Source organism: Dromaius novaehollandiae, chromosome 1 (genome assembly GCF_036370855.1).
Source record: "Dromaius novaehollandiae isolate bDroNov1 chromosome 1, bDroNov1.hap1, whole genome shotgun sequence".
NCBI classification, from domain to species: domain Eukaryota; kingdom Metazoa; phylum Chordata; class Aves; order Casuariiformes; family Dromaiidae; genus Dromaius; species Dromaius novaehollandiae.
In genome coordinates this window covers 163,162,576-163,178,280 of record NC_088098.1, presented here as the reverse complement: position 1 = coordinate 163,178,280, position 15,705 = coordinate 163,162,576, and the positions used below count along the sequence as shown (strand labels likewise).

General features: G+C 38.8%; 1 protein-coding gene across 1 annotated transcript in view; it reads left to right on the top strand.

The window, feature by feature from the left end:
• The window catches only part of DNAJC3 (DnaJ heat shock protein family (Hsp40) member C3), a 42,099-nt gene that overhangs the window by 13,278 nt on the left and 13,116 nt on the right, over window positions 1-15,705 (top strand). The window contains exons 5-9 of the mRNA XM_026119419.2: window positions 9,211-9,363; window positions 10,717-10,898; window positions 12,932-13,051; window positions 13,899-14,004; window positions 14,098-14,218. Of these exons, the coding sequence (XP_025975204.1) occupies window positions 9,211-9,363; window positions 10,717-10,898; window positions 12,932-13,051; window positions 13,899-14,004; window positions 14,098-14,218 (682 nt within the window). The remainder of the gene's footprint in view (window positions 1-9,210; window positions 9,364-10,716; window positions 10,899-12,931; window positions 13,052-13,898; window positions 14,005-14,097; window positions 14,219-15,705) is intronic.

Sequence of the window (15,705 nt, the reverse complement as noted above, 5' to 3'; positions counted from 1 at the left end):
TTATCTAGAAGAGGTGGTTCTGAGGATGTCATAGGCCCACAAGAATGAACAGGGATTTTTGGTTGTTTTAATATGACAGCTTTTACTTTGTGTTAAATCTTTTCCTGAAGCAAATAGTTGTGTAGCAGAGATGGATTTGTTCTTGTTGAGGCCAGCCTTCCTGGAAGTAGATTGTATGCCTATGGATGGTATTAGATGTGTTATCTCTTGTGTGATTTTTGCAGGAAACTTTTTTTCCTGTTTGTCACGTGTTGGTTTTAAGGGAAGAGATCAGATTTTAGAATCTTGCCAACTTCTGAGCTGGAGAAACCAAATTAGGGTAGGGAAATTAAGTATAGTAGTACTACTTGGACCACTCAAGGACAGAGAGGTAGGAGCAAGGCTGTTTGGGGTTCCTTGTATGACCCTTGCTGTAGGAGACTCAGTGTAATGAATGTTACCTACCGAAACTCCAAAGTGACTGATGTAATGAGCTGTCCGTAAATGATGTTTTCTCTTTGTGTGTTGTAGAGGTCTATCAAACTTCTCTCTATTCCCTGCTAGCTAAAGTGAATCATTAGGAAGCTTGGGTAGAGGAGGGTGACTCAGGCTTATCCCTTGCTGTGTTATACAAAACTGCACTTTTGTAAATCTCTCATTTTTGCTAGCAGATGTGCTGGGCTGATGAGGTTCCTACATGGGCCGCTTCCTTTTTCCTTTTATGTGCACATGCGCACGCACATACACGCACACCCGTTGCTACTCCTCACTCTCTGGAAAAAATAGCTTCTCCTTTGCAACTCGGTTGCCAATTTGGAAATCTAGGACGTAGAAGGTGAAAACTTTCAACAGATGTCAGCAAGGGGGTCTGATCCTTGTCTTTGTAATGCCCAGTGTGGAGTGGGGCTTCAGCAGATGTTCTGTGTTGGTTTTAGAAAGTCATTGCTCACAGTGGAGGGATAGTACTTACTTCTTTGCTACAACTTTGGTCAGCTGTTCGTATGCTTTAATTTCAAGTTCCTTCTGTTCTGGTTAATAGTTTCTAAATAACAGAAGTCAACAGGGCAGATTTAAGGGCATATCAACATTCACATCCAAGGCCTCAATCCAAGAAAGCCTTTATTTATCTTTAAGCACATGACTTTTAGTGAAAATAAAAGGAATCCTGGGGTGCTTTGCTTGATGAAGGCCCTCTGAAAAGGAGGCAAGCAATAGAGTCCTGGCTGCCTCCTGCTGTGTGCCTTTTAGTATTGCCTGTGGCCCTACTTGTGGGGGAAGGCTTCATAAAAGCGGTCTTACGGGAAGTGGCAGAGCCTGAGTTTGAGTTGTGTAGATGGCATGAAAATCCAAGGGATGTTAGCATAGAGCTTCTGCCTGTGCTATTGGAAAGTGTGGAAAGGGCCAAGCTGTCATTTCTTTTAAATTCTTCATATTTTTAGATTCACTGTAGTGTTAACAGTTGCAGTTCATAGCAACAGTGTAAACTGAGATATCCTAAATAGGCTTCCAAGGGAGACAGAGTTACATAAACATTTAGAAGTTGGAAATGGCAAGTGCCACTTCTGACTCCACTAGATGTCAGCCAAGACTAAGTGACTGAGTGTTACAGACTTACAAATGGTTTTCTAATATAGAGAAGCCTTCTGTTACTGCAAAATGCACTGAACAATATTTTTCCGTAGTTGTTTGGTATGTGTAATAACATTATTTTGGATGTAGGTGAAGGAGACCGTCTTACTCAAATCAGATTAACTTATAGTGCTGTAAGTAAGGTACTAAGCAAGATCAGGTTGGATATCTGAACTTCTCTTACACTGTCAGTTTCTTCCCCCCCCCTCCCCCCCCAGTGATTCAGGTTACAATTAATGCTAGATTGTTTCCAAATAGTTTCCTCTGTGGTAATGTGATCATCTGTAGCTTACTGGTTGAAGACTAAAAGGTATTTAAATACTGCCTTTCTTCCGTCTGTCTAAAATTATAGCTGTGCTATCCTGATATATTGCTCTGCCAGTACAGAATTTTTCTTCGTGCTGTGTTCCTGAGGTTATGGATGTTTGCATCTTAAATAACACAAGCTATGGGGTTTCCTTCAGTTCCCCTCAATGTTTTTTCACAAGCCTAATCAATCTAGTTTTGTTGTCTGTGTGTTCACCACTGTGAAAAACAACTAAAATAGCTCCAGAATTTTTAGGTATCTGCCCATATTAGTAGCATCGCTTCACTGTAAGCAAGCTAGATTAAAAAAAATAGTAGTGTATTTATTGGAAAACTGCACTGTGGAGTTTCTTAATATTTTATTTTTTAAGTAACAGTATTTAAGAAAGTTCGTTGTTAGTATCTGTATATAATACGTACTATGGCACAAATGCTACAGCTGAATTGCCTGTATGTCTTTAATCTAGACTCCTTGAGCACATAGATTAGAGGTTTTTTCCTGACGATTCCTACTACTATTGTTCCTTAGGATTCCTGTGTTAAATGCAAAGCTTTTTGCTGTGTTGTTAATGAGAAGCTAGATATTCAGAGCCAGTGCAAAGGAGGATGTAGGACTATATAGCTGGAAGCCAATCAGCTTACTCATATTTTGTAGCTCTTCCATAAGCTTCAAGAGGGGAGAGTGAGGAAGGGAGGAAAAAAAAGAAAAGAAAAAGGATCCTGAAGCAGAAAGTCCTGAGCAACCTTAGTAGATAGTCACATGCTTCATGTTCACGATTTCCAGTGGTGTGTTCTGTAACAAGTTTTGTGTGTTTGAAGATCCTTTCTTTAGCATGATCATGCTAAACACTGTAAAGCTTTGTTAAATAAAAAACTTATTGCTGATCCAAAGAATATAATTCTGAGATACATGTGGGCACAACACATTGCAGTAAATAGTTCAATTAATTCAGACTGGCACATGATGTCTTCAGGCTAGCTGCATCCAACACAAAATACAAATAGATCCCATGTAGTTTGTCTACTGTCAGTCTAGCTTCAATTTTTTGTCACTGCTAATATACCAGTTAAGTGTTTTCTGAAGTGATAATGTTGCTGCATTATATTTATCTTTATAGCTTTGTGTGTGGCTGTTGTAATTTCTTGTGTATGGTTAGAAAGGTCATGTTGACAAAGTTATGAAATACAAGGAAGTATGGCAGGGTTGAGGATTTTTTAAGTTGTTTCTTGATTAACGGCATTAATCATTTAGATTGTTAAAATGCTTTTCTTAGCAGAAAACTTGTAAATACTGGATATTTGACTACAAATACAAGCCTGCCATACGTATGATTTTCATTACTTCAAATAGGAATGAATTAAGCACTTTCTAGGTGCCAAAAATTGCTGGGTTTGATGAAGTGAATTACTAATATCTTTTTGCAGATCTCCTGGGTGCAGCAAGGTAAATGTTGGAAAGTTTTGTGTCAAGTCCAAGAAGCCAGCTTCCTCACTGGTAGCGAAGAAGAGAGAAATATAAATTCAAATGCTTCTAAAGCTCTGTTTGATGAATAGAATGAGGATCATGACTTTGCAAGTGAGCAAGATTAAAGAGAACAAAAAAGTGGGGGTTTTGCTTGCTCTGGAATGTTCGCCCCATATACTGAGATTGGACTGTAAATTAAAAATAAAGCACCATTTATAGTAGTAAACCTGTGATAAAGAATTACTCTTTTAGTAATAAAGACATTCCCTGATACTGGCCTTCGTTGCTTCCTGTAAAGGTAATAGCAGTGAGGTTTTTTTGCTTTTTGTTGTGAATGAAAGCTGCTGTAAAAGGTGACTAGTGCTTGTTACTGGAACTTAAACTGCTTTGTACTTCCTGGACTGGAACAGCATGCAAACTGCCAAACTCTAAATGCTTGGGGTTCAAACCTTTTGACAGTCCTTTGCATCAGTTATAAACATCTCCAAAGCTTTCGGTCACCATATAGCTGCTCTTGAAATACTTGTAATATTCTAGTTAGGGCACTGTCTTTTGCAGAGAGCGAGATTCTGATCAAAAACTTATCAAAATAAGGGGTTCTCAGGTTTAACTTGCTTGACCGTTGTCAAAAAAAGTGAGTTGACCCACAGCAGTAGTAGTGATTAGAGCAGCTTCTTGCTCTGTACTGTCGTGTGTGTGTGTCTGGAAGGTGCGTGCTGCTTCTAGTCTTGCCCTTTGTTCAAATGGAGGCAACACAAGTGACTTTCCAACTCTGTGCCAGACCATGGGAAAAGACTTCCTGTCTCCTATAGTGAAAAATGAGAAGACTTTTTAGAGGGTGGGGGTTGATCTTGGTTGGTTCTGTGTGCCCCTTTGACATAGTTAGCTTGCTGGTGGTGTCGTGTATAGCAATTTGCAAATACTTGCTCTGAATTGGGGAAATAACTTGTTAAATTCCCATTTAGCAGGCTGCCTTTGCCTTGGATGCAAGCATTACTGGTCCCAACTCCCAAGTGTTGTCCCTAACAAGAAGATGCTCCAGGGGCTGTATCTTCCATGGGCTGCTACACTGTGGTTATTCAGAGACCTGCATCATCGTCCTCAGTAGACACTGCATGTCTTTGCTCTCTGGCTGCTTGCTGTCCAAGTCTAACGTTTACTGGGGACTGGAATCACTTAGCTCTGTTCAAGCCAATGGTGAAGGTGTTGCTAGGAGTTCTCTGCTGGTGTGCTGCTGCATTTGCTGCCTGGCAAACAGTATGCAGTGTGACCTGGGTGTTATAGCAGTGAAAACACTAAACAGCTGAGCTAGGTTGCCCCTTAAGATTGGATTCCTCTGAAGTCATATGTGTCTCTATTAAGACTCATTTTCTCTCATGCTGGGTGTTTTTTGTTTGGGTTTTCTGGTGTTTTTGTTGTTGTTTTAATCATTTATCATGTTGTATATAGTGCAGTCAGACTTCAGTTTTTACCATACACTTCATTCACATACCAAATTTAATAACTCGAGATCCGGATGCATATTGAGATCTCTTTTCTTTTCTGCCTTTTCCCATTATGTGGCGTCCATTCCTTTGCTCTGTTAAGTCAGACTGCAGGCATCGGGCTCGATCAGCCACTGTTCCCTGCTGCCTCAAGCACCCTCATTGGGTTCTAAGTATTTACCACGTTTGCTACCCTAGTTGCTTTTCCACACTATTTATACACTTGCACTCCCTGTCTACTCTGGTGCCTTCAGATCACAGTTGAGACAGTTCTGTTTTCTTGGGACTTTCTTGGGAGGTGGAAAGCAATTCTTTAGGTTTTCCCTTGTTTTCCAAGCCTGTGGAGCTTGGAATAAGCCGTTGAGCACTGGCTTTGACACTTTATATTGCCAGCCTGTGCTGGCTCAGTGTGAAATGCTACCATGCTAGCTTCTTAGCTACCATATGTAATCTAGTCCAGCAACTGGCAGAGTTCTGCCAGTTTTGATAAACTGAGATGCTGGAGATGCAAATGGATTGTATAGGCTTAGTGAGATTGTCAGCATAAAGGTCTGTGTGTGCTTTTTCCCTGGATGCTACTGGCAATGATTTTAGCTGCCAGAGGCTTTATATGTTGCTCTTTGAAAGCCTAAAAGCATGCTTGTGTCCATTCGTCACCAAGGTATGGCCACCATGAGGCACTTTCGTACTTAGGTATAACTGCTGTTGCAATCAAAGCTTAGGATGTGTAATTATTTAGGTTTTAGTACAGTGTTATATTTCTGGAAATAAAAGTATTTGTAGTTAAGTCTACTAATGTTTCTGGTGCTGCAGTTCTTGCTAATGCAAGCTAAAAAGGAGACAAACTAAGAATTTGTTATGATAATCAGTATAAAGTATGTATAAATGTTATAGTATGAACTCATTGAACAGGAAAATAATGCATACCGGTCATATGAGTAACTGCATATTACACCTATAGTTTACCTACCATATTTCTGTTGACTTTTACGGTACGTGTTTCAGGCTCTTTGTTTTGATGGATACATGTATGTTTGCTTTTTTGGCTTCATCAATTAAATAAAGCTGCAGAGCTGAAATGTCTTTTCAGTTTCAGCATGACCTGCAAGCTTGCTGCATTACTCTGAACTGGTGGGGGGAGAGTGGTCATATTATTACCTTCTACCTGCTTTTGTATCTTGCTTCCCTTTTTACTTGTTAAAATCGATTATTTAAATGTTTTTGTTAGCTTTATTCTCAAAGTCCCCAAAATGTATTGGTGCCTTCAACTTTATAAGTAATCTGCAAAAGGAAATAGATTGCAAAACAACTCTGGCTTCATTTCTGAGATGCCTAACTTCTGAATCCTACTGACTTTATTTGAAAGTAAGGAAAAAGTGCTAATCTAGCATTCTAATCCAAATGTGGTAAACTTCAGAGAGCAAAAGATACTGTTCTGAAAAGCAGTTGTTCTGTCTGGAACGTGTTCACCAGTAGCAAGGGACTTGTCCAGCAGTCCTGAGTAGTGCACACTTTTAATTTGTGCATTGAGGCCCTCGATGAAGCACGTGGAAGACTATTAGGTTTGCCTTAGACCTGTATTAATTCAGCTGAGGTAGTTTTATTTACTTATTCTAATCCTTTACTGCTTTCTTAGTAACTTGCTTGTTCGTTGCCAACTTGTCTGGGATCTGTAAAGATGCATGTAGTTGTTTTGACTTGTCACCCTTGAGCTCGGTGTTCCAAAGGAAAATAAGGAATAATTGGATTGCAGTTCAGGTATTGGTAGTGATGTGACAGTCCTCTGATCGCTGGGTGTAAGGATGGAAAAAATGTTTGAAGTAAACCAATGTGAGAATATCAAACAACATTTCCAGCTTTTTTTCTGGGAGCTTAATGAACAGGCGCTTTTTTTTTTTTAAATTCATGGCAATAATCATGGCAAAATACTAATTAAAAGCTTCTGCTGAATGTATATTTTCACTATACTGTAGCATACAAAGACTCAGTGGGCTTTGAATGATGGTTTGAATGAAAGATTTCCCTTTGTTACTGGCCAGTTTGTGCTACCTAAAATTATTCAGGATGTTTCACTCAAATGGGTTCTTGTTGCCCACCAGTGGGAGTTTGATAATCCCCTGTAGCACTTGTCTTCCATATTCCACTGATGTTTTGCTGTAAATAAGCTGCAAGAAACTTGTTGCGATTCTAAGAAGCACAGTGTCTTCGTGAGATGAGTGAAGCATGGTCAAGGTGAGGGAAAGAATGATTGAATGAGAGATTTCTGAGAGGTGTTTGGGAGACTCCGTAGTGTGATCTCAGTAGTTGGTGGGAGGACTTAAACAGGAAAATAAGACTTCAGCCATGTGGTGGATGAATGGATAGTAAGATGAAAGTAGTTATGTACACTTTTTTCTTTAAATTAGTGTAAGTAGATAATACTATTACTAAAGAGACTGCTTGGTTATGGCGGTCAGAAAATATGCTTGTTCATTGGTACAAGGAGCCTACAAAACAGAATGAGAACTACTGGTATAAAATACAAAACTGAAATTATTGAAGTATTAAACATTGATATTCTTGGATTTGTTTAGTAACAGATTGTCCATGGAAATGCCCTGAAAGGAGAGTGATGTTGTTTTAAGTGAGTTTTTTTGTAAGTAATTAACTTCAGTAGAAAAACTGTTTGTGGAAAATAACTTGGGATTGATTCAGTTTAAATGTAAGCTTAAAGTTATCTGTAGCAAAGGTACCTGATTTTTGAAATAAAGGGTTGAAAAATCGAGGGAGGAAATTAAAGTCAGCTGGAACTAAAGAGTTCAGAACTTCTGCATTATTAATTTAAAAAGTTCCAGGACTACAAGCCTTTTTCAGAAGTTTGGCTGTGCTGCTAGCTCCAGGTTTGGGGAGAAAAGATGCACAACAGTGAGGATTTACGGAGTTTTTATTCAAACCAGGAATGTTTTGGAGACGCCTATTGGGCATCAGCCTACAAAGAAAAAAAATACCGATCACGTTCCCCCCCTACTGCTATGAGATAAAAAGGGTAAGGGGAATTAAAAAAAAAAAAAAAAAAAAAAAAAAAAGTTCAGGTTTAAATACAACTTGATTTTTGGTAGACTAAGTAAACAACTGCATAAGGTTCCAAGATCTTAAATGAAGACTCTAAGACAGAGGTGGGATCTGTGCATGCTTTTGATGTTGCATTTAGTCTTGTATTTGCTTAGCTTTCTTTTTCCTTTCATATATTTAAGTGTTAGAACCAGGGGAAATCTTGTTAAAGGAGTTCTTAGGGCCGATCTTATTACATTACATTACAGACTTAATATGAGCATTTGAAGAACTTGCTGATGAGAAAAATGTAGGAAGGCATCTTCAAGGTAAAGGAGAAAATAAGTACTGGATGACTTTGAGGACTCTGTAATTTTAGAGGAAATTGTGAGTTTAAAATGCACGGTCATGCAAGTTTAATAAAAATGAGTTGAAGTCCTGCTGATCCCTCCCTTTAAAACTCTCTGGAAGACATTCTGATCAGCTGCAAGTGTGAAGCCAGTGTCTTGAGCTACACTAATTCTACAAATGATGTCCTGGTTTTGCAGGGGATTTACATGAGATTCTTCCTGGCCCCATTTGTCCTCCTAGGTGGTAGTAGAGTTGTCTGAGAATTTTGGCTTGTTTCTTCTTTGAATGTGTAAAGCTGCATATGCAAATGGAGGTAATTCCAATGCAACTCCTCCTGCTTGGTCAGAGGGATTTCAGAAAGGAGGGCCTTTAGAGACAGAACCTTAGACTTGTATAAAACCTCACATGAAGCAAAGTGCATGAATTCCCAGATGAGGCCTTCACCCATTTGAAGCATCTTTACTTTTTGCTATAGCCAGTTTTTCTGGGAAAGCATAATAAATGCAGTACAGTAATACTAGCTGTGACATCTTGCATTCGTTTTTGTAAAGAATTTATAAATACGTACCTTGCTTGAAATGGAGCATCTGATATGCTGTGTGGATATACTTAGTAAATGGTACTGAGAAATCCTATGTTTAATAACTGCGAAGAGATGAATTAATTAGGCTACAGCTGAGGAGGTCCATGACTTCCAGGAAGGGCCCTATTGTTGTGTATTGTGTATCTAATGGTAAATGATCAAGGAGGGTGAGGGGAGGAATTAAGAATTCTCTGATTTCTGACAACTTGTACAAAAGCCAATGACTTTTTTCTTTCAGTTTTGGAGATGAAATGTTTCCAGTGGAATTTTAAAACTCATCTTGCTTAATTTTCAGCTTCAGTCAGTTTTCCATGGTATCACTATTAATAGGACACAGATCCTTGAACAAGCAGTTCAGTCTCTCTTCTTGTTAATGTTTGCAGCTCAAATCCACTCCCAGCAATAATGAGGAAAAAGAAGCCCAGTCTCAGCTGACAAAATCTGACGAGCTACAGCGCCTGCATGCACAAGCATTGTCTGCCTACCAGCAAGAGGATTATGAAGGCGCTATTTCTCTTCTTGATGAAATCTTGGCAGTAAGTGTTAAGTGAAATGGTACTGTGAAAGGGAAGTAAGAGCTTCTGTCTGACATCTGTGTATTTTTGTTTGAAGAACTTCTTCACCAATGTGAAAATGGTTTGTGTAACTGGCTCAATCTTGCTGAGCACCAGCAGTCCATAATGAAGTTGGAGAGTGGAGAATGCTGAGCACTAGCTGCAGCTAAGCTGAAATAATAGATCACTGTAGTTAGAGTGAAAGGTATGATTTCAGCCAAACTTGTTATTGTAGGTAACTTTCTTGATTATCCTTTCCTTTCTTCCATGGTTCAGTATTCTTGGGGAAGTTGGAGAAAAAGCTATTCTCAAAGCAATGAAGTTTTGCCAAATAAAGGAGGCGTGGGTGTTTTACAAGTTTCCTGCATACAGCCTAAGAAAAATGTAAACGTATGTGCTGAATATCATCCTTGATAGGTACATCCTCACTGTGGAGTGGGTACTTTCTTCTCTTGAGAAAATAAAGTAATGAAAGGTCAAAATGTATATAGCTATCCATATTCTCAGTTTGTTCCTCAGATATCTATATTTGTAGATGAGCCTCATTCAGTAAAGGTAGTCTGATAGTCTGTTAAGTGTGAATAACTCAATCACGTAAGCATCTTGTGTCTTATAGAAATATGTATTCAAAGACAGTTAACTGCTATGACTTTTTATGTGCAAATTAACACTGTTGATTTGGGATGTTTGAGGCACCTCTATCTTTCTTTTGAAGAAACTGCCAGATTTTGCTCAGAGAGGAGCATGGAAAAGTGGAAGAGACCAAAGCCTCATTCTCTAAAACCGTGCTTTAAAAACAAATGATAAAACCATTAGTAAATACTATAAAATGAATTATGCAAGGCAATTTGTTGCAAGTGATTATCCTTGGCAATAAGTGAGATAGCTACTTCTGTATAAATCTTTAAAATCCAGATACTGAGGCGAATTCTTGCATAGCTGAAGCTTACCGGCAGTCGTCTTTCTAAAAGACATCTGACAGCTTGGTTCTTGCTGTTCATTTCCCTCATTGTTTTGTGAAGATACAGTAATGTATGATTCTTGAGGTTCAGCAGACTGTCTCAGTTAAAGCAATACCAGTGGATTTAATTCATGTCCCTGCATGAGCTCATTTAATCCTTAAAATTCTTTTCAGGCCTTTGTTTTCTATTTGGCCAGGTGCATCGCAGCATCTACCAGGAAGTGGAGATGCTAGTTTCATGTGCTCTGCATGCTGCTTGAACCTTATGCTATTGCAGTTGGAAAAATGAAATTAAATGGGACTTTTCTTCAGTGGTGGGGAGAGAAGTGAAGTGTTTATGTACCAAAGTCAAGCTTTCATTTTGATTTCTCAAGGTTTGTGTTTGGGATGCAGAGCTGCGGGAACTTCGAGCTGAGTGCTATATAAAGGAAGGGGAACCAAGTAAAGCCATTAGTGACTTGAAAGCTGCTGCCAAATTAAAGAATGATAACACTGAAGCCTTCTATAAAATCAGCAGAATATATTATCAGCTTGGGGACCATGAGTTATCACTCAGGTAATTTTACTGTTTACTGTATTTGTAAGAATTAAGACAGAAAATTTAGTGTGACAGACTCCATAGTTCATGATAAGCCATGAAATATAAATGTTGCCTGTTTGTTTTTTGATTGATTGATTTTTTTTTTTGTTTTGTTTTGGATGGAGCAGCAACTCTAGTCTGAATCTGACCCTTTTCAGATGTTAAGAACTGGCAGTAAAGGCACTGTGCTTGTTCTTTGCAGACCAGCCATCAATACTTCCTGGCATCTTGTTCTGCTAAATAAATGCCATAGTGCAGGCCAGTCAGAGTTGCTTACATTGACTGTTTTTATTCTTTTTTCTCTTTCCTGGAAGAATGTGCTTCTCTAAACTTGCTTTGGTGGAGAGGTTTTTTTGTTTTTGTTTTGATTCTCCTGAACCTCGACTCAAGCTAAATTTACTATAAAAGCAAAAGTAATTTTAGGGTCTGATTCTTAAGAGCGGAAACAAATGGTTACAAGGTGGATGTGTGGGGTGGTTTTTTTGTTTTTTGGGTTTTTTTTTTTTGTTTAGCAGTATCCAAACTCAGGGAGCTGGGGATCTAGAGCTAAGTCTGTCTGTCTTGTTGATGGCTTCCAGTATGTTGGATGATGTTTGTAACCCCTTACCCTTTTATTCCTTTTCAGTTAGGTTTAAGTGTTACTCCCTCATGTCCTTAGTCAGTCCTGTGGGATAACTACCCTTGCCCAGTCCAGCCTGTTCGCTTCATATTCCTTGAGCTCAGCTGGGGCAAATGGTATAATCCTGTTGTGTTGCACGTGAGCGGTTTCTGTGAAGCTCATGATCTCAGATGTATTACCTGCATCTCCAGAGAGTTTTCTTTCCAGTGTAGTTTCTGCCACCAAACTCATTTAGTAGGAGGTGAGGGCGATTGAAAAAGCCTGAGTTTATCTTGGCAGTGTGTGGCAAAGGCAGGTGGGTGCAAACAGTATGTGACTGTAGTTACATGAATTAATTTTATACCTGGGCAAAAATATATATGCTCATCATAGTAAATACCACCTAGTCAACTTATTTGCATTAGAGATCCCCTTTCTAGAATATATTTCATCTCTGGAGCTTATAGCCCACTTCATCCTGTGAAATCACACAACGACCTCCTGTGCCAATAACCAAATCTAAGATTTTATAAATGCACTTGAGAGAGCCATTTGAATAATAGAATGGTGTTAGAAAGAAAGAATAGGCATCTTTCCTTTATTCTGCTCTGATACTACTTTTTGTATCATAAGATGTATTAAGAAAGGTGGAAGTTTTATAGCTCTTGGATTTAGTGGGTAATTAATCTTGTCTTTTTCTTATTTTCTTCTTCCCTGTACAAACTTAATGATTTTCATATTTTCTTTCCTTGCTTAAGAATAGCTTGGAATTTTGTTATCTTTTTCTTAAAATCTCACCTTAGTTGTGTAACAATGACTCTTCATGAATAGACAACTTTTATTCCTTGATGACTGCATTCTGGAGACTTCTAAAGACCACTGTCTCCTTAAAAGGATAGCTGCCTTAATCAAGGACTGATTAAACAGTCTTCAGAGTGAAAAATGAGGCTAAGACTTAGTTGATATTCCATGCAGTAGAGTTTCAGGTCTTACCTGAGCTTTGTCTATTTCAGGCGGTGTAAAGAATGCTTATGCCTAAGTTTGCTGTAATGTATTTAAGTTAAATGTACAGGAAAATTAGAAATGATTGTATCTCCTAAATGCTGGATATAAATTATTTGCCAGGGTATTATTTTCTTCTGCTGTTTATTAATATAACTCTTTTACGGTTTTGTAATACTTGGCAATACAAAATAATTAAAAGCAACAACAAACACCCATTTCCTGAGTTCAGGAAGACTTTCTCTTTTCACTTACTTTTTAAATTCTTGGGGTGAATTTTTTTGAATGAAGGAGAGAGTGTGTAAAGAAGTCAGTCATTGTTCAGGAAAGCTTATAGATAGTGCATTGTGTCTTTGTATGAAATTCAGTAATGTGTGCTGTTTTTATTTTTCCTCTCCCATGTGAAAAGTGAAGTCCGGGAGTGTCTGAAACTTGACCAAGACCATAAGCAATGTTTTTCTCTCTATAAACAAGTAAAGAAACTCAATAAGCAGATTGAATCAGCAGAAGAATTCATCAGAGAAGGCAGGTAAGTGTTCATTCTATAGAAGAAGATCACTACTGAGGCACCAATTCATTATTGACTGAAGAGCTGTTTGAGTGATGCTTTTTGCATCTGTTGGTTGAAGTGGATAAGTGAACACAGCTCTCAAATTTCGATTAAAATAAATATTGACTCATGTAGTGACAACCCTATGCTGAGTCCTTGTGATGCCACTGTCTTACCTTTGCTTATCTAACTTTTTTGTAGAGAAGGTAGTAACACCAAGCTGAGGATGTTTGTCAGTTCTCAGATACTGCAGGACCATATCTTTAGACCTTTGCCTTAAAGATACACTGCTGATTTACTGCTGCTTTTAGTCTGAAGACTAGTCTTTCATTTAACCTAGTATCAGCACATTTTCAGGGAGCATCCAAGAGTTAAAACCTTGAGTTGTTTTGTAGCTTATAGCAACCCATGAGTTCAGTCACACAATAACACTTTTAGGTGATACTTTCTTAATGCATGTCTTATTATTATTAAAACTGTCACAGCAAACTTCATTTTACTATGTGACTTGCTGAGAGAAAGGTGGGGAAAAAACCCAACTGCCTGGTTCAAGCTGGTGTCAGGAAATTTCTTTCCTATCTCCAAAAAGGCATATAGTACAATGCTCACAGCATAGTGCCTGTTTTTGTGTCCCATAGCACAGAAAAGGGAATGGGTATATAATTCTTATAGTGGCTGAAAGTTTTCTTCATAATGCTGCCTCACACTGGACCCCTAAGGCTGTTATAGTTAAAACACATTGCTAGAAAGATGTGAAAATCTAAATTTCTCAGTCTGAAATAGTTATTAAACTTCATGATACCATGCTCATCTCTCATTAAAACAGATATGAAGATGCTATCAGTAAATACGATTCTGTAATGAAAACTGAGCCAGAAGTCCCAATTTATGCTACCCGTGCCAAAGAAAGGATCTGCCACTGCTTATCAAAGGTAATTCTACTTTTCTGTCCCTCTGTAAGTTTCTTTAATTAAAAAAAAAAAAGAAAAAAAACACAAATTGGAATTTTTCCTCCTTCTCTTTAGAATCAGCAGGCTACAGAAGCCATTAAAGTTTGTACAGAAGTTCTTCAGCTGGAACCAACCAATGTGAATGCTTTGAAAGACAGAGCAGAAGCTTATTTGTTAGAAGACCTATATGAGGAAGGTACAGTTATGTACAGTTCCGACATAAATTTGGGGGAGGGCCTTTAAGATGCAGTCAGTGGTGCAAAAACTTGAAACATGCGCTTTGATTCTACACTATGTTTTCACCTCTAGTCAGCACTAGTAATTACAGATTTACACAGATATTTCCTGTTAAATTTATCTTGATTAGTTTGTGGTTTGCACTTGTTTTAGCTGCAGCAGAGTTGTTTGAAACAGTGGGTTATGCCCAGGATCCTTCAGAAAAGGATACAGCTTGCTTAGACTTATTTAAATACATTTTAAATTATCAGCTATGTCAGACAATTGTGTTAATAGGTAAATGGTGGTAATAGTCAGGGTCATATAAATCCATTGGGAGGACTCTGTTTTAATGCCTTTGGATGCATTAGGTGAGTGCTTGGTGAAATGGAAGTACGTAACAGCATGAAGCAAAACTGTTTTCTCCCTGGCATGTTTTCAGTGCAGGGGAAGAGATCAGACACTGCTTCACCTCCCTGGATCCCTGTAATGCTGCCAGGAACAGTAACCTGAATCTGCTCTTGAGGCTGCATTTTCCATATAGGGTTTGCGTAAAGTGTGTACTGGTGTGTATTTCTGTGCCTGCAGTCTGGCAGCCCTTAACATGGGACTGTATCTAGTAGTCAAACACATCAAGAACAACAACAAGCACTTTTAAAATTCAGCGTCACTAAATTTCTGAGTCTTCTGAGGAAGGTAATGGGATGATGAATGTATTGAGGGGAAGAAAATCCTGGAGTGCTTCACTGGAGGTTACTCGTGTCACAGGGAATCGAGTTACATACATTGCAATGCGTATGTGGCTGTTACTGGTGTGAGTTTGAGGGGAAGTCACTGGTTCTGTTAACATAACTGTAAGAGGGGCAAAGCACCCTGCATGGAAAGACGTTATTGTGGCACCTCACTTTGCTTGAATTATGGAATCGTGCTGATGAGGCTGTAAAGGAGGGATCTCGCAAGGCCGAATCCGGAAAAGCAGCTAAATGTTGTTGTGAGCAGGGTGAATGATGATGTTGATTATAGACAGAAGTAGGTGGCATGAGGAAGTCCTAATTTGTAGTTTTGCATCTTTTTGCTGGTCTCCATGTGGCCCATGATGCTGGAGCTGAAGTTCAGACTTGTCTGGATATCCTTTTGGCTGACTGAGAAGCTGGCTTCGCTGGACTTCCCCCCTGCTGTGGCAGGCATGCTTGCTGCTGAAAATTGCCTGCATAAACAGCCTTAGCAGTATTTATTTTCTGAGTTGGCAGTGGCTGTAGCCCTGTGCCTTTTGACATTAAGAAACCCTCTTCCCTTCCAAAGACCATTAGCAAGGAGAGAGTGATAGCTATCTTTCTCTCAGATCAGCTCTGTGGATTTCCTGTGACCTGAAAGACTAGAAATCAACTCTGGAGCAGGGAAAGTAGCAAAATAAGTGAATCCTTGAGTACTTAATTTTTTTTCTTTTCTCTTGAATTTTCTTGCCAA